Source organism: Brachyistius frenatus, unplaced genomic scaffold, assembly GCF_029030835.1.
Source record: "Brachyistius frenatus isolate BFR_SWC_R1_liver_20210118 unplaced genomic scaffold, ASM2903083v1 Contig_220, whole genome shotgun sequence".
In the NCBI taxonomy this organism is placed as follows: Eukaryota; Metazoa; Chordata; class Actinopteri; family Embiotocidae; genus Brachyistius; species Brachyistius frenatus.
The window spans coordinates 320,056-347,500 of NW_027210819.1; the positions used below are offsets into that span (position 1 = coordinate 320,056).

Consider the following 27,445-nt stretch of genomic DNA (forward strand, 5'->3'; position numbering starts at 1 on the left):
GCTTTTTTATATAGGCAATGTTATATAATGCATGACTTATTCAGTTGCTTTGTTTATGTGTTAATGTGAGCTTTGTGTGAATGCACATGAGCAAGTGCACATGTGTGTGGGTGTAGATGTTGTTAACACAGTCACCCTTTAAGCAGGTTCTGCAGCAACATACATTGGAACCACACAGTAGTGACTGCAGCTCCAAACTTTTCAGACAGAAATGATGATGCCAGCACCAATTACAGTGCCCAGCCTGTCTCATATATCCTTACAAAGAGAGGTACCTCCCCAATAAACTGAGAGAAGCAACAGGCACAATAGCCAGTGATTACCAAGCATAGCCTATTAGTGCGCCATAACTATGGCTATTGAAAAGAGAAAAGAATGGCTTCACCTCCACTTTCATTTCATGTGGTCCACCATCAAAAGCTTTGTTGACAGCTCATTCATGCCCTCAATTTGGAGACAAAATCTAACAGAAGCATCTTGCAGCATCAAAGTGTATATTGTGGAATGCATTTCTCTTTTTAATGCTCTTATCAAACTCCCTTCTGATGGAGTTGTCGCGCTCAATTCCAAATGTCAGGTGCATATTGGCTCTGGCGCTTCCTTCGAGTGTAGGGATGATAGCACATATACATACAGCTGCCAGGTATGTGAAGGGGTTGGAAATGGAGGCTCTCCAAGGTCTCCATTGAGATACACTGATAGCCATCATCATCATCACCGGGTGTCATCAGCAAGAGGATTGAGAAGTAATTTCCGAACATGTTTAAATGACCACAGGAAATGAAATGTTAGATTCTATTATCAGCTGCTGCTGGTGTAAAAAGGTTTTGGAGGACAGAAGCAAAGGGGAACCGACACTGATGCTAAGTGATGACCTTAAACACTTTGGAGTTTGTTTGGACAAATCATTCATCTTCCACAGAGATTGAGCAGAGTGAGGCTAGTCTGTCTCTCTGTGCATGTGAGTGTGTGAGTAAAAAAGAAAGAGTGACAATTTGCTGCTGGGTACTTCTGAACACCTACTTACAATGCCTTTCAATGCAGCTGAAATAACAGCAGATTATAATGTTATTCAAAATAAAATAACATTAAAACATACAGTATTTATATTAACTGAGGGGCACTCTAGAATTTGTGTTTCTCATTTTAATGTAATGTGTATGTCGTCAATATATATATATTTTTTTGTCAGACAGAGAATGGGGCAGATATTATAAAAGGAAATATGCTGAAAATAAATAAGACTCAGCTGGGAATTTTTTTTGGCAATTATTCTAGATCACAGTAGTTTATTCTCACTTTAATATGAACATGCTCTGTGCCAATCTGCATAATCCCCTATGAATGCTTAAATGATAACAAAATAACTTAATTTACACTCAAATTCAGTTTTAGCAACAACTAAAAATAGTAATTTGAATTGAAAGTTTTAAATAATTGTAAAAAAAAGTATAACGAAATTAAGAAGCATATTACTTATAACTTGTAACTGATTTTTATGTTATTATTTTGCAAGGACTGTGTATGATAATAATAATATTTAATAATAATAATAATAACTGTGATTTGTGTAATTAATTTAATGTAGCATAATTATAGTAATGCAGGGCATGTACTATTCCTATAGATAATATATTCGTTCTTATTACAATAATTGGTCGTCATTGTGTATTTCATTGAGGCTCGCATTCACAATATAATTGACAAATTACACTGCGGTAATACGAAGGTCTGGGCCTAATAAACAGTACAATCAACATGATTGAAGAGTTTATAAAAAAATATATATATATATATATATGTATATATATATCGATAAATAATGCATAAATTAATGTCAATAATAGTGATTTTTAAAAAAGGGGGATTTCCCGGTCTTATGGACTCTTGCAGACATCTCCCATGAAAGGCAGCCCTCCAACATGTCACCTGGACAATGCTGGCTCCCTCATCGACCTTGCTTTCCAGCTCAAATTGGTCTCAATCACAACATAATGAAAATGCACTCCAAAACAGATCCCTTTTAAAAAAAATTACTTGTGCAGGAATAGCTCTCACACTTCAAGTTATTTATTGTTAACGTTCACTTGGTTTTGAAACATATACAGCAGCCATCACGCATTTGTTCCTTTTTAACTTACAAAAGAATAAAGAAAACATAAAATTGGACGCAATAACGATTATTATACAGTTAAACGCATTCTTGTGTGTTAGCCAAATATACAAGTCCCTACTTTATTCAGTAATTCTAAATGGATACATTAGTTTACAATATTAATATGATAAAATACCAGGTTATCACCGCAATAAGGAGTGGTGGCTTAGTGTACTTCAGACCTGATCCCACCTTCCTCCCCAGTCCGAACTCAAGTGAAGCAGCATTCCTTTTTGTTTCAACAACATAGACTACCTTTAAAACATCATGAGGAAGGTCCAAAACATGGATTACAAAAGGTCCAGAAACGACATAATTGCTTTCAAGGGCGGCCATTTCTGTAATGTTCAAAAATAGACTCCCCTGTCAGAGATGTCAAGAAAATGTGCCCTGATCAGCTGGTGCGCCTCTGTGCGCCTTGTCCCCTCCAAAACAAAGGGCCCCCTTTCTCAGAGCCCTCAGCGTATATATATATATATATATAGATATATATGTATATATATATATATATATATATATATATATATATATAGATATACATATCTAAACATAGTTCGTTTGCATGGGCTCATCCGCAGGTTCACATAGAAAAAAGTGGAAAGTGACAGTACTGTATTCGGTCCTACCACGTTCTGCCGTAGAGGAGGTTTGAGCTGACCATGTTACTGGTGTAATCTACAGCTGATGTGTCTATCTGGGCCATGTTGAGCTGGCTGTGTAGTGAAGGAGGGCTGGGCGACATCTCTTCCAGCTCCAAAGCGTTCACCTGCTGCTGGCTTTGATGCTGGCTGAGGGCGCTGGTCGAGGATGCGAGCACGACTCCGGCTCCGTTCTGTTGTTGGCTCTGTTGCTGATTCTGTTGTACCTGTTGCTGGTTCGGCGTTGGCGTATTGGAGCCGTTCTGGCACGGTTTACCGTCCTTCACCAGAACAGGCACGGCTACCCGCCTCGGGGACTGCGCCTGCTGTTGGCACAGGTTCCCGTCCTGTTGCTGCAGCTGCTGCGCTGCCTTGTCCTTGGCCTGGCGCTTCATCTTATACCGGTGATTCTGAAACCAGATCTTCACCTGGGTCGGCGTCAGGTGGATCATGCTGGCCAGGTGTTCCCTCTCCGGCGCCGACAGGTATTTCTGCTGCTTAAACCTCCTCTCCAACTCGTAGACCTGAGCCTGGGAGAACAGCACGCGCCTTTTCCTTCTGGGTGCAGCGTGAAGAACTGGCATGGCTTTGGTGGCGTCCGCCATTCCTGTGAGACTCCCCATGCCGGCCATGTTCATACCTGTGGAAGGTCCCATGTATCTAGAAACTTAAAAATATACATACATATACGTGCGTTCAATAAACAGAAGAGGAGAACACTATTTCGCCTGAAGTAGTTTTTATTGATTATCGGGTGGTGTGTGTGTGTGTGTGTGTGTGTGTGTGTGTGTGTGTGTGTGTGTGTGTGTGTGTGTGTGTGTGTGTGTGTGTGTGTGTGTGTTATTTATTGAAGTTAAATTGAAGTGGGAAAGCGTAAACTAAAAAAAAAAAAAATTAAAAAAAAGAAGAAAATAACTATTGATAATAATAATAATAATGTAAAAAATAAACAATAATGATCATAATAAATCTTGCCCTAAAATAGTTACTCGTGCCAAACATGAAAAAGTCGAGCCAGACTTGAAAGAATGATCTCCTTTTCAGTTTAATCGCCAAAAACAGTCATTTTAAATGAAAGATTTCGTAAAATAGTGTAAACAAAATGCACAAACTTTTTATGGTTTGCCGCCTGACATAAATATTGAATATTTAACATGATAAAAGAGGACATGTGTTTCCCGCTGTCATTGTTGAAATGTATTCGTGTTCGTACGAGGAAACAAAAAGTCTGAAAAGTGTATAAAAAGAGAAAGGAACTTACTTGTGGAGTATCTCGGGTCTGGGTTGGTGCTGTACCACCCTGTCGCTGCTGCACTATTCCGCATGCTTTCCTGGTACGAGGGAAGGTCTCCCATGTTGCCAATGCTTCCATTGCAGTATCCCCCCATTGCGCTGTGGGAGAACTGGGAGACGGTGTGCGGCATATGGTAAGTGGTGGCCACGGTGGCGTTATGGCCCATGGAGTGCTGCTGCATGCCGGTCTGAGACACCTGAGGCTGTCGGTAGGCTCCTAGTGGAGAGGTTAGGTTCCCTGCGCCGTCCATACCACCAAACTTCTTGTAGGACTCCTCGATTGGACTCAAAATATCTGTCACTGAAAAAGGCGTTGTGTGCTTTGGGCTCAACGACATGATTCAGAAAGCAGGTAGATTTTTGTGTCTGAGCAGATCAACCGTGTTGTTGTATCGGCTCTCTCCTTGGTGGATGTCTACGTAAGAGAGTGCTTGTAGTGCGCCTGAGATCCTATTGATCGCCTTGGAGAAGGAGGCGAGCCCAGGGCGCTCTTAGCCCGGGTTTATTGGAGCCAGGAGCCAGGTTTACGACAAACACAGGGGGCGGAGCAAAACTCCTAAACCAGCAAACAATAGTCATTGACATTTTAGGAAAATAATTCATGAAAATACACTTTGCTTTATATTAATTTGTATACATGAATAAAACGAAGCCACATATAATTCTGTCCTTTCTATGTGCAGGGGAGAATAACCCACTATGTTCTGCAAATCAGCTGTTCTGACCACATATGACTATTTTGCGTCAGGAGGGAATTCCACTCTTTCTAGAAACTTTGAGAGCACTTTGAACAGACACAAGGGCCACCGAGTATCGTCAAAGAGGCACGATGAAGTTGTATGACCAGCTCATTTATGCTTCTTAAGCATCATTTTACCCCACCAGAGAGGGACAAGTCCAAATAAGCGCAAAATGACACAATGCAGAGAGAGAACGGCAATAGGGATCCACATTGTGAGTATGTCACTACCTAATATTCAGGCTGGGCAGCAAGGCATCTAATACACAGGATGTACAGGTCGTATTCTGCTCAAGTGACCTGCAGTTTTTCTGACTGCAAATAATTTCGGGTTAAAAGAGCAGAAATTACTTCTTTTTTTCTTTTGCCATATCCTAAAGATATTTTTTTTATTACACTTAATGCACTCTGAAGATAATATTGTAGCCTCGAAACCTCAAGTCTGGTCAACATGCATTAATGACTCCTGGCAGTCTTGACCTGACATTGTAATCTCTGAGCAAACTGCCTGGCGCCGGGGGAAGAAGCAGAGGAGCAGCGACACAAAAAGGGCTCCAGAAAACAGAAAAGAACTGGGCCTGTACAAATGGCAGTAAAGAACCCTACTTAGACTAATACATATTCTAATTACAGCTGACTTGTGGTTTGAATTTGTAAGACATTATCGAGCCTACAGCTGATAACACATCAATAACTATGCTGCTCATAACCATATATAATCATAGCAATGGGGATATGTGTTCATATTCATGTTTTTCATCACTTTCCAGCCGACAACACCAGGTGTACTTTCGGAGGTTATTTCCAGGTGTGAAATGTGTTGCTATCTTCTTGTATTGGAGGAAGGAAGCTCTCGTCTGCACGAGCCACTAATGTAATTTCGCATGGCAGCAAGTAGCTGCTGCCGTAATTGAGCAAATGAAGATGTGACATGGTCAGCCATCAATTAGAGCCACATATGAAGAACACCAATCTCCGGTTAACCTGGTTGTAATAAATCATTATTCTTGTGCATATTTCAGAAGGCGAAATTCCCCCCCTCCCCCCCAAACCCCCTTCCCCTCCCCCCCCTCTGATGCCCGGACTCAGCAGCGGATTTAACGTGAAGTGGTTGGACTTTATTGTTGCTGAGGGAAAACAAAACAGTGCGTGTGTATTCCAAAGTCAGCTGGAGTTGTCAGAAAGACACTGAAGACAACAACAAAAAAAACAAAAAAAATCCTGAAACTATCTGTGACACAAAGCTTAACAAGTGCAAACCAAAAACTCTTTATGAAAATGAGTCTCTATCGAAGCTTCACTGTTGAGTAAATCATACTTAAAAAAAAAAAAAAAGAAGAAGTAATAATTCCTTCCTGAAACTATTCCTATTCTCGTCCAGACGTCGGTGCGCCTTTTCCACTCTTTTTGTAACGGTAGCACGGTGTCTTTTCAAGTAGAAAAGAAAGGTAGGCCTCGGCACAGACCTCTAACATTATGTAAATGAGGCAAACCTCTCAACCTTGTGGATTACTGAGTCAGAGAGCAAGACCCTGGTCCACAATCCCTCCACATTAGGATCCCATAAAAATCTGGAGCTGGCTGCCTGCGTGCAACGCTTATGAGAGTTTATAGAGCACATTAATATAGTTGTTGTCCAGGTAAGATAACTTTTACATCCAGTGAATATGTTGTGAGCAAAGAAACGGGAGCCGGAAACAACGGACGCGCGAGGAGATGTAAAGAAGGCCCAGCCAAGGTTGGTTAATAAATCTAACACTTTTACAGAGGAAATATTCTAAAATGCCAACCTTTTCTTTTAATAGCTGTTATTGGATGTAGCGTGTTGCTGTATATTGACCGGATAAAGAAAGTGCGTAGGGAGGATTTTAAGGAATATCATTCAATATATGTGCTTAAATGTGTCCACACTGACCCTTGTCGCCCCAAGAAAGGCGAGTGATAACTTGGTGGCAGCATGGCGAAGAAAAATACTTTTTATTCCCAAACCTGAGCACATCAGGTGTTGTAGTTTCCGTTGTGACCGCTTTTACAATTACTCCTACTGAATAATATTGTCAAACTTTTCTAATAACTCGTGCTAAATAGTTCACAAGCTTCTATAAATACTTTACTGATAACAGTCGGTGATATTAGTCTATAGTTAGCTCTCTTTCCATCGGTGGTTAAATGACCTCGTACATTGTGTGTATTATTGATGGAACTTACTTGTGCAAAATCGCCGTGTCCAAATAAAAAGCACGGACTTTCGAAAAGGATATTTTAACCAATTTTCTATTTTTGTGTAAACCTTTATCGGACCATTTAAGTGTCGACAACCAGATAATAACAACCTATTTATGTAGTTAATATCCTACAGACAACCTTTTTCCAATATCATCACCCCCTCAGAACAGCAGATGGACCCAAGCGCCTGGTTACTGAAGTGCTTTTCTCCATCTCGTCGTTGCTAGTTCAGTTCCCTGAGAGATGCCTGAAGGACCATGGTCCTGACCTGCCACCTCATCCACACACTGGCCGAGCACAAAGTGCAGAAAACACGGGGATTTATTTAGTCTTGCTGCCCTTAAATCTCGAATTTAACTTTTAACTTCTTTCTTTTCTCCATATAATATAAATCAAGAAAAAAAATGTAACTAATACCCAACATTGAAAATAGTTTCCAGTTTTCTCTCCCCGCCCCCCCCCCTCTTCCTTTAGTCTGAATGATGTTTGACATGTGTAAACAAACGCTATCATAAATATGTCGAAGCTATGGAGTGAATCTATCCAAATGTTTCGTGCGTAATTAACGCACGACCTGTGAACATGTATTTTTCTTAGTCGTGGGCCTCTCAGTGTACTTAGATTTCTAGAGATATGTTATTAGCACATAGCCTATAATTCAACGTGTCCTGGGTATACTGTAGTTACTAAGAAAAATATAGACTCCTAAACTATACATTTTGGTGAGGTGGGGTTAAAAAGTGTGATTACGCACTAAACTGCTTCCTTTAATTTAGGGAGAACCATCAATATATTACATTTAAAAAGATTTGGGTTCTTTGAAAAGAATCTGAAGCTATTTTAATTTTACATTACAATTCGTTTTTTGTGTGGGGTGTAACAGAAAAAATATCTGTATACATTTTTTTCTCTGACATGTTGTCAAAATCCAAATGATCGGCAAGTGTTAGCGACAGACATTTTAGGTGTTGGCAAAAACATTTTTTTGGCTGTGTACATTTTTCCATTCAAGATATTGATATATTTGTTTGGGTGTTTTACAAAATAAACACGCTTGTTTATTCCGTAGCGCAGAAACGAAACCTCATTTTGAGCTTTCAATACTGAGACTGCATCTACCAGCCTTTCAACAGCACACATTAATTATATTCTTTACTCCTGTCTTCGAATTCAAACCACATCTGTATTGTGTCCGGCCCAGAGGCTGAATTGGTGTGGAAATTTGCGGAGGAAATTCCACACCTGCAGTCAATGTAGTACCATTTAGATCAACTACTGTCTGTCCTCTTAAATCGCCGAGCAGTGTGAGAGTAAAAAGCGGGCAGGTGCATATCTTTCAGCTGCACTACTTGAAACAGTGCGGTTCCTCAGCTAAGTAGGTTAAAGGTCTTCCCAAGTGGAGAAAGTATGTGACAGACCTCTTGAAGACCGTATTCTTCTGCAGGAGTTTGCATTCATTCACAATTAATGTGGCTTGATGGACGAAATGATGCTAATAGGGCGCCAAAAACAGAATATGGGCTTTAATGGGAGGATGACCATAATCTGACGACTGGGGAAAATGGAGAGCAGAAGAACTCAGCATACTGTAATAGGATTAGAATGTAGACGTTGTTCTTACAGTACCACAATGCAGTAATTCATTTAGTTGATTAAGTTACAATTAAGGTTATAATCAGACACTGGAAACTGCACTGATAGGGAGGAAGCCTGTAGCATAATGTTCCTGGCAGATTTATTTTTTGTCTTGCTGAACAAAACATTTAATTAGTGGAAGCAACCACAGTCACGTTGTTACACTGGTAAATTCTTGAAGAAACAATGTTCTTTCAGCTTCAAAACCATGAAACCAAAGCAAAAAAAGAAAAGACTAAATCTAACAAACCGAAGTAAACAGCTGTTTCTTCTTTTTATTCTTAAGATAACACCACAACAAGTACGATAGAACTTTTATTATATCGAATTCCTTTGAAAACGTGAGTGGAAAGAAAAGGTGAAGAAGTTTGTACTATTTTAGAGTTTAAGACCATTTTTAAACAGCAAATGTTCTGCAGCCACTAATGGCAGATTATCCATTATTCACCTCTCACATGAGGCTGTTGGTCTCAGTTTTTCTTGCTTTACAAATGATGATGACCATTTGTCACAAACTGATCCGTTTTCTCTGCACTCAAAACCCAAGACAAGAAAATTGAAATAATTTGTATTACTGTTTGTGGTATAGTCATTATGCCTGTTAAGTTCTTAAACACATGCTGACCTAAACCTCCACCAAATTTATTCCACCTGGGTATTACTCAAATACTGTATTTGCTGGGATGAGTTGGTAGACTCTCAGGGTTCCTCTAAATTCACGTGTAAAGAATGGTTTATTAGATTAGCTACATAAATCATATTTTAATAATCCATCCTCTAAATTAATAACTAAGACATGTAAGTAAATTCTGTAATTCTATCTGCAGTCTGTCACTTTGTTTGAGATTTGAAACAAGAACAAACAAAGCCAACAAATTCCACCTTCCACATTTGAAACATATTTAGCTTCCTGAAATTTTAGGTCCTCAGGGTTCTGAGAGTGCCACCGTCCTCTGCATTGTTTTGAGTGGCAATATTTTAGCATAGCTGCTCTCTTTTGTAACAACAATTAAAAAAAACACAGCAGCAGATCAATGCGGATTACCAAATGCATGGCAGAACAAAGCCGATAGTGTACTTGGACCGGGTGCTTGGTTCCAAGGGTACCTGGTTCGTCCACTTCTCTGCTGCATTAATTGTGGCAGCAGTAAGGGCAGGTAAACAAAGCTGTTAGAAAGTATAGTTGTGACTCAACCGCTGCTCACTCTAGCTTTGTCACCCGGTTACTCATATGGCAAAACGTATCTGCCAATCTGTCTCTTGTGTCTGGTTGCCCTGGCATTCAATTGTTGTGATAAGATGAAGTCTGTTTGATGTCCTGAAATGATGTTTTAAATTTGCAATGAAGTGGATCTTTTTTTGTCTGTTTTATGTAACCAAATTTAGTTTACTGCCCTGTAGAAAACATTATTCAAGTATTCAAGCATGTATCTTGGAATTATAAGGAAAACACTGTTCAGTTGTTTTTTTTGTTTTTCTACACTCCGTGTTCTCCAAAGACAGAAAACAATTCACAGTGGTGTGTCTTGCCATTTTCTAAAAAAAAGTTCTTAACTAATTTTGATCACAGACGGCATAAAGTTGTTTTCTAATTTGAAAATAATCTACATATTTCTGGAGGATTTTAGGCACTGTGTTAAATTTAGTAGTTCAGTTGCATTTTTTAGCCAATAAATTTGAGTTCTGATGCTGCAGAAACAGTTCAGCATGTAACTATTCCAGCTCAAAATGTTTAAAACCATGTGTGGTGACAGAAATAATAATAATAATCAAACTGGTTTTTACACCTGAAATGCATGCAAATAGCTGCAATCTGTATGGAGTGTTTTCTGATGTCCATTTGTGCTAGGAATTCATATATTCAGCTTGTTTTCATGTTCACAGTCAAGGGATGCATCTTCTAATCAAAAGTTTCAAAGCACTTTGAGTGCTGTATGTGTAGACGGAAACTTTTTAAATGGCTTCAAAGCTCAACAATGGAACTGTGAGCGGACGCTGCATATCAATGCGGTATTTTTACCTGTTTGTGCCCACTTTGGGATGCTTTTATCCAGTAGGCCACCCAACAGCCTACCATCGTTTAGATGAATCCACATAAACACACGACAATAACTACTTCAAATTCTGAATGTATTGATCCTGACAGATATAAAAATGCACCACATTTTGCGATTCAAAATGTAAAGTCACAGCCCATTTTCACTGCACGGTATAAAGGCATTAAAATGTTCATTTCTACTCATTTTCCTTCCAGAAACTGAACACTGTCTCAATTAACTTCTACATGCTGAGAGGGAGAACCTTTGTTTGATCCTCTGAAAGCAGAACCTTTCCTTTAAAAACATGAACATACAATGGCAGAAGAAATCAAAAATAGTCATCAAAGAATTTGCATCATGTATGTTAAATATGAGCGCATAATCACCTTTAAAATGACGTGGTAGTGTTTTGTCTGCATGAGTCATAATAATTTTCACCACCTAATTTCCAAAAGTCAGTGTCTTGTGTGATTAGAATTCCTATTTGCCTCTAAAACAATCTCCCTGCCCTCATGTAATTTAATACCACCATTATTTTTTATAGATAGTACTGCTTTTTCAAACAATTAACCAACCATTACCTTCTTGCTCATTTAAAAAAAAAAACAACAAAAAAACAAGATCACAAAAAACCCCAAATCATTCTTTATAGTTATAGTTATATATAATATATATATATGGAGTTTTTGTTGTGGAATGTCTGGAATCCTTATTAAACACGACACACGATTTATTATGGAAGTGGAATATTTTGCTTTTATGTATTTTAAACGGGGCATGTTTGGTTTTCCCACGTTGACTGTCAACAAAACAGAATAGAATAATCAATCTTTCAGTCAAATGACAAACATTCATCAAGCAATTTTTTTTTTTAAAGCAACAAAAGTTCTAGTTCCAGATTGTCGTTCCTGTCGAGGGCAGGTTAGAAAGGAAACGAGCCCTGGAACATATTTAGAAAATGCCACACCTTATTTTAATGCTGTTAGTCTGATGTTCCAGTGCAACTCATTGCCAAAGCAGTAAGTGTGTAAAATGGTTAAGTCTACATGCAACACATATATTAAAATCTTCTAAGAATTATTTAGTGGTCATCTGAGGAACTACAGCAAGCAAAAGGAAGCCCTTCTAATAACCAGTGAATGATAAGGACCACACTGACCTGAGACGCAGGAGCTGTTTCATTTAATCAAACACAGCATTTGTTAGTTATCAAATTAAAGATGCTAATGTGGTTGGTGAGAGAATTATATTCAAGCATCAAGCAAAAGAATATCATCAAACTGAAGTACTGAAATCAAAGTGGCTTAAATGGCATCAAAATTAAAACAAATTAACCAATATGAAGTAAAACTGGGAATTGACATTTGTGACACAAAAATAATTTTTGCTTTGGTTTAAATTTGTCATATTGTTTGCATATCTCAGCGAAAGAGAATATATTACATGCCAACATAACTTATAAAATGATATCAGTGTATAAGAGAGAAAGGTACTTTGAAACTCAAAATGTATTGTAAGGTGGCATTATATGCCTCCTAAACACAACATGCTGTTTTCCTTTATTTAGCTCACATGCTTGTTTGCAAATGACAGGAGACTAAACATGAACACGTTCCAAGTCAGCTGTCAGATGTATTTGTAATAAAAGCAGAAGGCTATACGGAAAGTATAAAATGAGTTATGTTAGAAGTTACAGTTTGTTTGAAATAAAAGCTCATTTTTAGTATTGCAGTGAGCGTTAATAAAGCTGTTTGATTTTTCATGATCTGCATGTCGAAGTAATTGAGCTTCTGTGAATGCCGATATATTTATGTGTCAAGATATGATCATAATACATCATGAAATATGATACAGCCTGCTTCCTACCAGCATATTCATCAGTATATTTTGTAATAAAGTATTTTATGACGATACAAATTCCGTGTAATTTTAACAATACCTTCAATAAATAATTTGAAACGACTGTAATAGTCACCAAAAACACTAAAGTTGGAGCCACATAGTCAATTTCAAAATACGCAAGCATTCTTATATTTCAATAAACCATCAGATCGGTGATGATGTATTTGCAAGAGAATGTGTTTCATTATTTATTGCACTTCCTGCAATGGCCATAATTCAAAGATGGGTATTTGAAATATTCATGTATTCCTAAAATGTTGGTCCTCTTTTTCCTGATTGCTAAAGAACAACATCACGCTCCGAATGCCGTCGTTGATATATTATCAGCGTGAATCTCTTTGTTCCTGCTTGTGTTGCTGAGCGTTTGACATGGTGCTGCTGTACAGTAAAAACAAGTCTTCCCGAGGCTAATGGCTCTCGTGTTTGTTGGTTTTGTCTCGTCCTGTTTCAGTGGTTCTTTTTGTCTGGAAGGATGTCGGCTCTCTGTGCCCGACCATCTCTGAGGACGCTTGATGTCATCTTGTCTACCTGATCATTACACTACCTGCTCTCCTCTACAATGCTGCCCTCTCGCTGCTCCGCCACTTGAAATGCTTGGCTGGCCTCTTCTCTGAAACCATCATGAAATTGTGTGCTAAAACGCTGCAGACTGTTCCTCCTCTCGCCTCCCTCCAGCCGTGAGTGCAGGAGCCATAAAAAGATTCCTCCACTCGGACGACTGCTGCTGCTGCTCAGTCAACGGGAAAACACACAAAACGAGTGTCAGCCACCTGCCGCTGCTCGGCTCTCGCAGCTTTTCTTTGATTTATTGTTGTTTGCAGAACACTGCGGCACTACCCAAGTACATGTAATGGAGATATTGACTTGTTTAAAAAAGGGCTTAAACCTGCATGTTCAATAACTGTAGATGTAATACTTTGTCAATGGGTACGAGATAACAAACACTTTGTGAAAACATGATTTTCTTTTGATTTTAGGTTGCTAATAACCATCTGCTTGCACCCATTATCACAGCAACTTAATTGATGCAGCTTGACTGAAAATAGGTAACATTGAATGATGTCAGCTGATTTCAGGACATGCAATGATGTGGAATACGTCAACTTTATGTTGTTTATGTTACATATTTTTAAACCATTCATGCAAGTTTAGATGGGAACTTACAGACATTAAATATATCAAAATTATTTCTTTGCATCAGTTCTTTTGCTTCATTTCCCAAAGAAGTGCAACAAAAGCAGGTGAATTACACATCGATGCCTGAATTTTAGGCTCGTAGTATTGCTGACCCGTCACACTGTCACGGCCCTCATTCATGTTCCTAGTAGTCAAGAAGTGAGCTGTCAAATGTCCAGTGTGTCGTCTACTTGAAAGCAGATGTCTCTGCTAAAAGTGAGTGTCTCTCAGTGCTTCTCAAACTAAATCACATTATTAGTGATTGATGGACACATATTTTCCTAACCTATCCTGTGGATATTAAAGGAACACATTTGAAGTCTGTCGCCACACAGCTGAAGCCTCTAATAAGTTTCAGATGAATTTTGGAAAACATTTTTGCTGGACTGTGGATGTTGTGTTATTCACCTGCTACATTAAGATCAGGACTAGATTCCCTCAGTGGGTCAGCAGGAATGATTAGCACCTGCTTCAGTGTTCATATTCATATCTGACCATTGACTTGAAAACTGTGAACTATATCTTTTATATGTACAACGTTTACAAGGTACTATTTCAGATGATTTTCTATTGAACATTAAAGCATTAACTGTGTGTAGATAATAAACCTGCTATATTACTGCCAGTATTTTGTAAGAATATTTTAGTTAAGATGAATCTGTTTTACGAAAAGCACCATATATGTCAAGTAGATCATCTTTGATCCATTTGCATTATTTCAATAGGTCTATAGGCAGCGCAGGGAGGAGCTTGGAGGCGCATTGTCAACACCGCTTCGGCCAATGGGTGCAGTGCGCAATTAACCTTTGACCTCACTTCCGCTTCCTGTTAGTCAAAGCACAAGTTTTTGACGCTTAATCCTCGTGAAGTGGGTGTATTATAATGGAAAAGTCTGCGTATAGAGACTCAGTCTAAATCTTGAAACCACACTGGTTGAGAAGTGAACAGGGCTCATACAGGTGATATTACTCGGTCTGATGAAGGAGACACAACGCCAGCAGTCACTGACCAGCAGGAAGAAGAGCTGAAGGAGGGAGATGACCAGGACGCCCAGTCCTTCAACACAACTCCACAAACCAGCAGAAGGTTTCTCCTAAAACCAGGTTGGATCAAGATGCATGTCCAGAATACCGCGTCTAAAAGGAGCTGCGATTTGCTTCGCTTCCCGTCAGTGGGGACTTGAACCAGTAACCTGATACTGACTATAAACAAGGAGCGCCCTGCTTCTGAACCACTCAACAACATACACATTCATTCATTTAACATTTGTTCTGTTGAACATAATGCTGTTGATTCATTGGTGCTCTTGTTGAAAACGAGCAGCATGAGTTTGTGATCTCAGAGTCTGAAGCTGAAACGTGCTTCTGTCTGTTTCTGCTATTTGCTGCTTGTGAAATGTTACGTTCCGAGGTGTGTGGCGCCGCAGGCCTGTCGGCGAGCTGAACATCTGCTTTGTGTCGAACACAGAATAAAACTGTAACTGGCGCACATGTGCGCTTGTTTACGTGAGTCAGGAGTGTCAGTAGCTTAAATTCTGGTATGATGAGACACACTAAACTTTAGAGCCTCCTCACTGAAAAGTCTCTCTGGCGCCGCCGCTGGTCTATGTTACAACTTTGGAAAAGGCTATTGAAGACCTCTGTTCGGCTTTGTGAATACAGTGAAGTATACGTTTGCTAATATGCTTGGAAAATAAGAACATACAGCCAAACCCTTTCGTATAATGTTCCTTAATCATGGCCCAGTATGTCAGGTGATATTTGCAGTATAGCTGCAGCCGGTTCACATTCATGTGCATCGTCTGCTGCCGTTAGCTCGTCTTACTGAGGAAAAGAACTCCTCATTTCTCCTCCCATCTCCACTCATCCACGCACCGATGTGCTTCTACCATGAATGCTTATGCTTTTTGGATTTATCAAAATGATTTCCCCTCCTCCCATATACAATTCCTGTCTTACACAGACAAAAATGCATCCAATCCAACTACAGTTTAATTTCTAATAACCTAAAGTAAACAGTTTGCACTTAATACATCTGTATGTTTCGAACATAGTGACATGTTATTCATCCTGGTGTCAAATATTGACATGAGGGTTTTTTTTATTTTTCTAACATTTGCGCATATTTCATAACTGAAATTGAATAAATATGTTTTAATGGTGAACCAGAATACTGGGAGGAACAGGCAACAAAATCCACCTTTTATTTACTATATGCATTATTTAAGCACTTCACTTGAGTAAAGGCAGTAATATCACAGTGTAATATAATAATCTAGCCAGCATAAACAATGTGCTGACTGATGGAGTTGAGGATCACAAGTAAAAACACTCATTTAGAAGAATGTCCCTTTCAGAGAGTATTACGATGAGAATAAATAGGTTGGTTTTGAATGCGGTGTCGGTGTTCGTTGGACTTTGCTGACCACGAGACACAAACTGTGTAACATTTAAACAATACCAATATAAATGTATTGTATGTTAAATCTTACTCTATTAAGGAACTACTAACCGTGTGTTGTATTTCCCCCTGAACTGCAGTAAATAAAAGTAAGTCTCAAACAATTAGCAAGCACAATGCTTGTTTATCTACTTTTATAAAGTAAACAATGAATTTATTTATACTATTAAATGTTAATTATAGCTGTATATTGTTTGCAAGTATACAGTATACCACATCATAATTTATGTTATTATATAAATAGACGTGGCACATTTTAAAGTATTGTTAGTTAAAAGTTGTAATTTAGTAAACCCCCAAAATACAACAATAAAAAACATATGTAATAGCAATATTTATTTAAATGAACATAATTTTAATTATAAATCACATTTTAAAACAACCAAGTTTGAAATGCTGCACAGAAAATGTGAAAATATTTAAATAGCATTTACATAATTTAAAACAACATCAAATGCATTGTATAAAAAAAATGACAAAACAATAAGTACAGTATACGCAGAAAACCAGGAATTAAAATACAATATATACAATCATGTATTTACATTTACATTTGGGAAGACTCAAAAGATTAAGTGAAAAAGTTGGTTTTAAGAAGCAATGTAACGTTGTCAAAGGCATGAGAATATGTGGGATGTAAACTGGGCCGGTGGATTGGAGAGGAGACACGAGACAGAGGATCTGATTGGCCTACAGGATGACATAGTGCTCAGGATGTCAGGTTTATAACCCGGATTTAAACAGTGATGTCCTTCTAAAAAAAGGTTGTGAGTGAGAGTAGTATACAGTGAATGGATACAGAAAAAGTGGCTGTAGGTGCCGTGAAGAACTTGCAGCTGCGTGCTGACCTGACTGTGGGTGAGACAAGGCTGAATAATTGACTCCCACATACTGCGATACAAGAGTGAAGATATGAACAAGTAAAAGCATGCAGAGAGTCAATGAGTTTCCTCCCAGTTTTCAGTTTATATGCATTTCATTAGAATGGTATGGGAATAATGTTTGTCACGGCGCATTACTCCTACAACATGTGGGTTTTAGAGGTACTTTAGTTTTAACAGGCGTGCATGACACGCTGCTAAATTGTCTTAGCAATGACACCCCAATGGATGTTTGTACTGCTGCGTTGCCTTTGTGGGGATGAAAGCATGGCCATAGAATGGGATCTGTGGCGATAAAGAGATAAATAAGTTGAAGGTTATTGCTTCAATCTCACGCGTCACAAAGAGCACAAAGACTGAATGTGATGCATAATACAATGGAGGCAGACAGTGCATTGCTCAGTCTTATTGAAACGCTGTATACCTATTCGGCAAAGTCCGCAATCAGAAACATCATTGAAGCTTTTATTTATCTATTTCCCATCCAGCGCATATAGCTCTGACACACATAAATTCACTACAGAGTATAAGTCCACAAATACATGATATGCACAACTTGCTACACATATTTTTACATCCTCTTTAAATAGGAAGTTAATTAGACAATTTGAATTGGTAAAACTGCCACCACATTGCTGCTCTTTGATCATCACGCATGCCGATTGAAGCATGTCTGAAACAGATGAGGGAGGGTCGTTATCGGCCTCAAAGCCCCAGGATCCATTTGCAGTGCTGGCATCTCAAGCACCTCATGTTCATCCTCTGAAGAAGGTGAGACAATCCATTTAGTGAAAGGCATAAACACTCAACTCTGGGAACCTGATTGTTGGCGCTGCTGTCTCCCATCCAGCCCACCTGACTGCAGCGGACTGTGGGTTTTATACAAGACAATTCAAGTCCTAAGGTGGAACATTGAGAAAGAGAAGACAAAGGGAAATGAGACCATATGGTAATTTGCATATAGTAACACAGCAGTACAACTTTTAACAAAACTGACAGGTGTAAGAGAAAGAGGCTTTAAATATTAATGATCATGCACGGTGGGTTCAAATTTACCTGCAAGAGATAAAACATGGTTTTAAGTCATCAATACCAATAAACAACAACATCTTTATCATCAGATATTTGAACCTGAGCATAATGTTTCGGCACATGACATATTTGTCATCTTTTCAGTGTATAATGCAGGTTCCTTTAGGAGGTGAATCAACTTGACATTAAGTACAATAACATGGAACGACCCGAACATCTCTGAAGTAGTATGCAAACTTGGAGGAAAACGTATTCATGGTTCAATAGAGTTAATTCCTTCTGCTTCACATCAACAGGACACTGTCATTAAAATTGTAACACATGTTTTCAATGTCATACATGTATTATGCCACAAACATCATGTTGAACAAGAACACTGAATGAACTGGGCTCAACCTATACAGAATGTTTGGGGCCAATGTTAATACCAACAAATTCCAATATCAATATATTGGCTTATATTCTATATATTACAGCATCCTGTACATACAGTTTATATGGAAACACATTTTTTGCAATGATCCCTCAAATGAGATTACAAACACTTTCACTCTTCAGACAAATGTGCTGCATGTAATGGAAGCAGGGTATTTGATTTCCAACGCTGACATCGGTGCACTCAAATAGCAAACTTCACTGGGAATTTAATTATTGCAAATAACTATATAAAACACACACACACACACACACACACACACACACACACACACACACACACAAATAGAACAATTTCTAATTTACCCCAAGCATCTTTCACTGCATTATTTTCTGTAAAAAAAAATAATTAAAAAAAAATCTCATCAGCATACAATCAGCCAGACCAGTACCAGTACCAGTACCAGACCAGTACCAGACCAGTACCAGTACCAGACCAGTCGGGCTCTGGGATGAACATGTTGGCTGAAATGTAAAATTCAAGCAGCAGACATTTTCAGAGCTCTGAAGCCTGAAATAATGAAGGTTTTGATATCCAGAAAGTCACCTGATGGTAAATTCAGCCTTGTTTTGATGAATGTGCTCCTAAACAGGTTCAGCCTGTGTTAACCAACCACACGAGGACGTGAGAGATCGAGACATGTTGTAAGACACCGAGACCAGAAAGTTGAGTCAACCTTTCCATGCAAAGTGTCTTTGAGGAAAGGTTTAAAGTCCATTTACTTTTATAGAATACTGATACGGCAACATGAGAACCACTTAATATAGCTGGAGCACTACTTAAAAATGTTTAAATATATATTTCTTTCAAAGCTGTCATGTTAAGTATTTAACTGATTGTTGAGGAGTATTGTGTGACAGCAACAAAAAAACTTTACTATTAGTGTGACTAACTTTTTAAAATAAGAAAATCATGAAAGTTAGTTGTTCTCCGAGGTCATTTCATAAAACCAATTCATGGTCACTATTTCTCCACCTTATCCTTAAAACATTAAACCAGCTAAAAGTGCTGTATGAATGCTCACATGCTGTATATATTTCAGGAGTGAACCAGAGATGAACACCAGAGAGAGCAGGAAAAAACTGAATTGAACAATTCTGCTTGAGACACATTTAGTTAATAGCACTCAACAACCCTTTGTTTTAAATCAACGTTGGCGTGATGATGAGGCATCTGCTGCCTGTTGCTATGAGTCACTGATCTATACGGGACACTTTAGGAGAAATGATTGTTTTGTTATCTGCGACATCACATCGTGTGTTACATGTGGAATGAGGCTACAAATTCCTCCATTGTCAGTTTATTATGATCATAAACTAAGAAATGACCAAAATAAAAAGTCAGCATGATTTTTTTGTAGTCCTTTATTTGATTCAACGTACAGATTACATGTTTTTACATGGAATCATCGTATTAGTTGGAGGAAGGCATCTGGGACGAAAGGAAAGTGCGTTTCTATCTGAGCACTCTCCCAGATCACCGCCAGCCTCCTCAGGTCCCTGCGGACGCTGCTGATTTCCTAATCTCAACATTCAGCAAAGTCAAGAACCTTGACACTCACTCCTTTTTCACAAAGATGACTCTGAGCTGGCTGCTGGTTGTCTGCTGCACTTAAAACTCAGACCTGAAAACTAGGTTTTGAGAACTGCACTATCAGCGTCTCCCATAACAAAACACTCTTACATGTTTTGTCTTGTGCAAGGTAGCGAGAATGGAAGCTGAATATACATCCACTTATTTCACCGTCAAACACATGAAGATGGAAGATCTTATTCACTGACTGAATACTATTTGTAGAATTTCGGTTGTGGACTGTGTTTGTATTAATCATCTTTGTCTCAGCATTACGTACCTGCAGGACTAACATGGCGTAAAAAAGGGGCTAAAAATCTCCTGTAAAAATCTGCCATTTACACGGAAGACAAATGAAGTTTGTGTAAATGACTTTAGATGGAGACAAGAACACGTAACTGGTGGATTCTGCATTTTCTCTTAGCTGTGTCTTTGTGCATGCGGCTGATTTAAAAAAAAAAAAATTAAAACTTAAATTAAAAAAGCTCGAGTTATAATACCTCAGAGCAAGTAGCTGGAGGAAGAAATTGTAAAAGCACTTAAACAATACTGTCATGATGTTCCTATGTTGAATTCATGCAAAGGATTCAAATAAATCATGTTACACAGAAGTAATGAGATATTATACTGCATGACACATTTAATATGCTCACACTATAAGCTTATAGTCATAATGTTGCCAGACTTCAGTACAGAAGTTCATTTTATCACATGATAAATTTTGTTAGTCTTCATATTTACCAGTATATGTCCCCAATAATAATGTTCAAATTAAAGTGAACATCAAGAAATGTTGTATCGGATTCTTACAGTCAGACATAAATTCTCAGTAATTACAAGGATTTTTTTTTTTTTTTTTTATCAAGCAATTATTCCATAAATTAAACATATTAAATAAGCCATCTGCAAATAGGGACTTTATTTGTGGGAATACAGTGAAATGACTTCATTTGCCTGGAAAATAAACAGACTTGTTGCAGACTGTTGCAGGCGTATGCTTACTTTGCCTGCATCAACGTACCTGAAGGACTAGACTTAGCTCAACACTTTAAAGGGAAAGTGGACAAAGACAATCCCATTTTTATTTTCTGTTAGAGATGAACACAACACGACAGAAGTTGGAGATGCTCAGAGATGCTGCAGGGATTTCTTTCCCCCGTCTTCTGTCTCTTCCTTGTTTGAACCCCAGATTCTGGTGTGTTTGTTAGTCAGCTCTCAGCTCGACAGCTTCTTCTCAGTGCGGAGGTTGACGTGAACAATAGTCTGTAGACGCTCGGTCCCACTGAGTAAACTGTGTGGGCTTTTTCTGTGTGGATTTGCTCTGGTTCACAGCATCTTGCCACCTGCATATATACACACAAATTGCTGATCTCACGAGCAATTGAAATGCAGGTTGGGTATTATTTTGGAGTTACTTTACTTCTGATATGAGTCTAAATCTATCGTCTGTGCTTACGTGAACGGAGTAAACAGAATAACACCTCTGTGTCAGCGTCTTTCTGCTCTGATGTCTGTTGAGGATGATGTTTGTTTTTGTGTGTATTATTTCCAAAGTGGATCAAAACTACTGCAGATTTCTTTCCTCCTCCCTCAGCCTTCTCCCATCATATTCAGCATCCCTCCATCCCCCGCTGTTGCCTCTTTCTAACCCAATGAGGCCCCCTACAGGTGCAAGCTCACTGATGCTGAACGAGCAGGTGCAGTAAGATGGTAGCCTTTTACTTTGACGTCATTTGACCCATTTTGCAGGCTTTGCATACTTCTTTCTGCATGATGAGATGATGGTGCTCAGGCATTTTGCAGCCACGAAAGAAAATCTACATAACTGCAGGACGAGATCGACATTCAGAAACAAGTGAATAGATTTTAGGTCTACATATTATTACTCCACAGTATTTTGGTTTGAAGGAAAGCCACAGACCTCCTGTTTGACTTTGTTATTAGCTGCCCCAAGAGGAAGATTGTTGTCATTTTTGTTAGATATTATAAATGTTTCAAAAGAAACTGTTTTCTTTGATGAGTTGAAGAAATGAGAGTGATGAGTATTCAGGTTTTCATATTGCCGAGAACATTTGTGTCACAGTCTTCTTTGTTGTGCCGCTGATTGAGTTGAGACTTTCTGTAGAAAACCTCACTTCATCTCTTTTGTTCACTTTCACTGAGGTGAATTAAGCTGCACCGTATTTGTCGCCCTGTCCTATTGCGCCACACCGTGGAGAGACGTAGACTCGCTCTCTCTCTCTCTCTCTCTCTCTCTCTCTCTCTCTCTCTCTCTCTCTCTCTCTCTCTCTCTCTCTCTCTCTCTCTCTCTCCCCCTCCTTCTCCCCCCCCCCCCTCCCTGTGTAAAATGGAGACTGTAGTAATTGCCGGTGGACTGTTTACGTCGAGTCTAGTTATTTTTGAAGAGCGATATGATTATGCTCTCAAGATCCCTAACAATGTCATAATCCGCAATCACGCACTTACAAGACAGTCGAGCTCGCTGGATGTTTGTTCATTAAAGAGAAGAAAACAGTTGGTGGCTGATTTAGTTGCAGTGATTCGTCGTGGTGGAATTAGGTGAAGTTGGATGACATTGGACGCCAACTGAAGACCTCTGCTTCCATCTTGTGGCAGCGCGGCGCAACAATGGCTCTCCTGCCTCCCTCCCTCCATCACTCCCTCCCTCCCTCTCTTTAATATCGGCACTGTGGCGAATCTAATCTGGATCTCCTTTAAGGCAATAAAACCCCGATAGCTTCCTTTAAATGAAAAGCACCCGCTTATTATAGCTTTGAAATCCTCGTTTATTTGGCGATGTGCATGATATAAAAATGATTCATGTCGAGGTTCAAATGGGCAGGATGACGAAGATCCACGGTGTCCCAAGTGCATATTTCCTCAAGTATTGTATTCCAAGGTATATAATAGTGTTATCCACGCAGGTTGAACTATGCTGCACGGCAAGATGCTTGTTTTAATGTCGTACTGCTTTATCCCTTCAAGCAGCCAAAAGCAATTTCCGATAAATCTGACCCTGTTGCTGAGCTGGTGGAGGGATAGTGTAATTTTCTGGTGGGTTAATAACAATACGGGGTGTAAAGCGAATACTGTTCTCCGTAAAAGTTTGCCAGCGTTTTACGCTTTTCATTTATGTTTGCTTCCGTTTTGGGGGTAAACAGAACAGAGCTGGACAAAGTGATTTGGGCTGACCTCAAATGGGTTTAAATCTACACTACATTTTGTAGAGCTGGCTCGGATTTTTTTACATCTAGAATTGGATGGTCCTGAGAAAATATAAAATGTATAATACAAAAATATGGAAAATATAAATGCACGATAAAATGACAAATACGACAAATCACGCGATAATTCCCAGTTATTCCAAAAGCGCTAGGGCGCATCAATCCACGAAACACCTGCCAGTTTTTGTTCCCGTGGAAAAAAAACATCTGCATCTTGTAGAGCACTGGGTTCACAACTAAATTAAAATGCAAATTGAAAGGTTCAAAATGTTCTCCCGAACATTTATCATTTATAAAATGTGTATATTTCTGTTACCAGCGTGAAAAGCGACGTGGTATATATGATTTAGCACTAGGGAAGGTATCGTGAACTCCAACCTTTAATTGGTCATTAATAGTGTCCCAGTTTTTACACCTGATACGGTCCTTAAATCCTCTAATCGTTGCAAATAGTGTCAAATAATTCCCCATGTGTTGCCTGTAGACTTCGGCCTGTACGCATACCAGCGGGACTCAAAGCAAACAAGGAAGAACTCTGTGTGGAATTAAAAATAGTTTTTGCGCTCTGACGAGTCACTTTTTTTGGACAGACAATAATCAGCCTTTTACTTTGGGGATGGAGGGAAAAGAGAAATGAGAAGGCTGTTGTTGGCATAGCTCTATCAAGGAAGAAGGACTCCCTGTTATGTGTGAATGGGGCCTTTTTCTTTTCTTTTTTTTGGACCAGAATAGATATAGCACGAATTTTTAATTCGTTTTTCTTTGAGAGACAACAATGCTTTATTTGAAAGCTTGATACAATTTGGGGTTTGTAAGAGATCCTTTTCTCCTTTTCCGAGCCCAGCTGCCCATATGGGACACAACGTGTGCAGCAAAGATCACAATGGCACCAAGTGACAGGCAGGACAAAAAGCCCAAGGATACATCTCCCTGACTCTGAACAGCACCAAGAAACTCGGTCTATCTACACTGTCTCCATCTCCACTCCTGCTGCTCGTTAACATGCACGCCTCTAATGCCCCGCAAAACCAGGCCTGGGCTTTTGTCTTTGGGTCGCCTTGTGTACTGTATTATGCAATGATGGAGTCACAGAACTGCCCCATCAGATGGACGAAATCTGACACAAAAGTCAGCTCGTTTCTTTTACTGGAGTTTTTAAATCCTGCTGCTGTTCCAGGACTTGTTCAGTTGGTTTGCTTTGCCAGAGTTCGCTAAAGTCCCATCACAAACAACCGATCCTTTATGTCAGTTCACTTCATAATTCCCGCAACACGCGCTGCTTCTCATATCATTTTTGTCTTTGCATCAGGTCTCCATAATAACTCCGGCATACAGCCGATTATTGACAGGCTGTAGGCACCGCTGCTTATTTCTCACCCTCTTCCCAATTTTTTTTTTTTTTTTTATTGACAAAGGAACAAAAAAAAAAACTATGAGCAAGTTGCTGATTTATTTGCCCTCCGAGCTCCACCAGTGACGAAACACAAGACCTTCCTGTCGGGGACAAATTGAGTCTGTGTCGTCCACAAAAGCAGTAGCCCCCTGAGACTCAATTCTGTAAATAATTAGCAAATTTGCCCAATTTAGCTGTTTGTTCAGCGATGATAGGGGCGACTCTAACATCTGCTGGGAGATTTTTCAGTCCAGGGACAAACAAAATGCATAGATTTTTCTGCTAGGTTATCATATTTACCCAAGATATTGACTGGAGTCTGATAATCCGCAGTGCGCTCTGCGGATCACCGGCGAGTCATTTCTGCTTGTTTTGGTCTCATCGTAAAGAACACGGTGACTAGTAGAGAAACGTATCTTGTAATGCGAGATATGATTGAACACGTCACATTATCATGTAAAAAGCCACTATATCGGTTGGTTAAAGCCGCGTGCGAATTTGATCTGCTCGTTGGCCGTGGTTAAACAAAGACGGATGGTGGGACATTGATTTTTCCGGCTCTACTTGCAATTTAGCGCTTAACAAGTTAACAAAACATTTATTGCATTATGTGATGTTGTTTCTACAATCTACCACTTTAAGCCCAAGGCCGGGAGTGGCTGGGGGTTGCTGACAAAAAGGAGAGCTTTTGACTCAAAAGCTTCTTGTGCTGAGAAGCCCTCTTATATTAAGTGAGTGGATTTTAGTCCCATTTCACAAGTGACTTTGGGCTCTTTATTAGTGAGGTGTCTGGATTCAGAAAAAAAAATATTCTCCTGATTAAATTTGCCTAAAAAGAAAGAGTGAAGTGCGCTGGAGATTTATTCCCATGGTCAACTCCATTCTACGCCACAATAAAGTGTTTGGCTCCTTGCCTTTCATTGTGATGTTTATCAAATCAAATAGGACACTTATATAAACCAAACCCTCATTTCAGAAACACAGCATTTTATTTTAAAATAATTATTTTTAAAAAAAATGAGGCTATTTAGCCATCACCACGCGGCTACACTGTTATTTACATTTGTAAATTTGTAACGTCAGTTTTAAAAATTCTTCGCTCATTTTTTTTTTTTTTTAAATTTGGAAATCTATATAGTCCAATCTTCATCTAAACGCTCCCGCAAATTCTCTAGGATGCAAACACCTGCCACAAAATATTTACAAGAAATAAAAACAAAAGGTAAAAAGCTGAAAACTTGCCAGTGTTTATTCATGGCCATAAATATTTTTTCGGTCCATAAAAGAAGCAAGAAATAAAAATTTCTATAATTATAAAGTGGTTCGTACGTGCTGATAATAACACGAAGGGACAAAAGAAAAAAAGAAAAAAAAAAGAAGAGGAAAACATCTCTACAACCAACACACAACATACTTTACAAAAAAAAAAAAAAAATTCACAAGAAGAGCATTGACATTCTTAATAAAAATCTATAAGGGAGAGGTTTGGACCCAGTTCTCTTAACGAAAACATGTAAACACGGCGCACACATGAGCCCCGAATAAAAGTGGTAGTATATGTATGAGTCAAGCTGCAAAAATGAAAAGTCTTTTGTTTTTGTGTTTTATTTTTTCTTTGCTTTGTGGTGAAACTCCCTATCGCACCTCCAAGCCAAGTCTCTATAATTGCTCTCACCAAGTCCACTGTTGCGTTTGCACCAAGTGATGTGCTGTGGGGAACTGTGGCGTGGCCGCGGCGCTGTACTGCGCGTTATACTGCATGTGTTGGAGTGACTGGGCACTATATGCCGAGAAGGGGATCCCGGCCTGAAAAGTGGCCGCCAAGTCCTGAGCTTTAAGAGTGTGACAAGGCTTTCCATCCCTGACTAAGACGGGCACGGCCACCCGCCTGGGAGAAGGGAGATGGGTCACTTCCATACCTTTCTCGGCCCGGGCTCTCTTCATCTTATACCGGTGGTTCTGGAACCAGATCTTCACCTGGGTCGGGGTGAGGCGGATCAAGCTGGCCAGGTGCTCCCTCTCCGGGGCGGACAGGTACCTCTGCTGCCTGAAGCGGCGCTCCAGCTCGTAGGTCTGTGCCTTGGAAAACAACACCCTCCTTTTCCGCTTCTTGCCGGAGTCGCTGCCGCCGCTGCTGGAAGTTTCCTTGTCGTTGTCCGGCGATTCGTCGTCCGCGGACGGCTCCGGGGACTTGGCCGAGTCCTGAGAGCTGGCGGATAGACCGTGCACTGCGGCAAGAAACGGGAGAAACACTGTCAAAATGTTATGTTGTAAAGTCCAGAGAGAGATTTTCTACAAGCACAGGCCACATAGTCTCAATCAAAAGTTTAGGGTGCATTAGCAATTAATTGTGCTACTGCGTAATGAAAACGAAAACATATTTATGAACTAGAACTTGTCCAAATAGAGTTACACAACGATTTACGAGACCTACAACACTTTAAAGACACGAGCACGGCTGAATAATAAAACATCAGGGCTTCTGGACAATGTTAATGCTTTGGTGTAATTTGGGTGTGGAAAACACACACAACCAGATCATTGCTGAGCCCAGTTGTCCACACGCAGGGCGAGTCAGTGAAGCATTAAGATGTGCATTGTCTGCTTGTAAATCCCCGCAGAATGCGGTCTTATATTTCACACC

At 39.4% G+C, this 27,445-nt stretch overlaps 2 protein-coding genes across 5 annotated transcripts in view; both read right to left on the reverse strand.

Moving 5' to 3' along the window:
- Positions 1 to 2,048: 2,048 nt before the first annotated feature.
- nkx2.4a (NK2 homeobox 4a) lies at positions 2,049 to 4,536 on the reverse strand. 2 transcript variants are annotated; one of them, XM_069719686.1, is made up of 2 exons: positions 4,055 to 4,536; positions 2,049 to 3,433 (listed from the first exon to the last, which is right to left on the reverse strand). In XM_069719686.1, the coding sequence occupies exons 1-2, from the start codon at positions 4,422 to 4,424 to the stop codon at positions 2,778 to 2,780; spliced, it is 1,026 nt and encodes a 341-aa protein (XP_069575787.1). In that variant the 5' UTR covers positions 4,425 to 4,536; the 3' UTR covers positions 2,049 to 2,777. The 2 variants fall into 2 exon arrangements, with proteins under 2 accessions (XP_069575787.1, XP_069575786.1); XM_069719685.1 differs by having other exon boundaries at positions 2,049 to 3,460.
- Positions 4,537 to 26,032: 21,496 nt separating this feature from the next.
- Positions 26,033 to 27,445, reverse strand: part of nkx2.2a (NK2 homeobox 2a) — a 4,358-nt gene continuing 2,945 nt past the window's right edge. For 2 of the 3 annotated variants that reach the window (XM_069719680.1, XM_069719682.1), the window contains exon 3: positions 26,033 to 27,053. In XM_069719680.1, coding sequence (XP_069575781.1) covers positions 26,473 to 27,053 — 581 coding nt within the window. In that variant the 3' untranslated portion in view covers positions 26,033 to 26,472. The remainder of the gene's footprint in view (positions 27,054 to 27,445) is intronic. The other variant, XM_069719681.1, reaches the window with a different exon arrangement.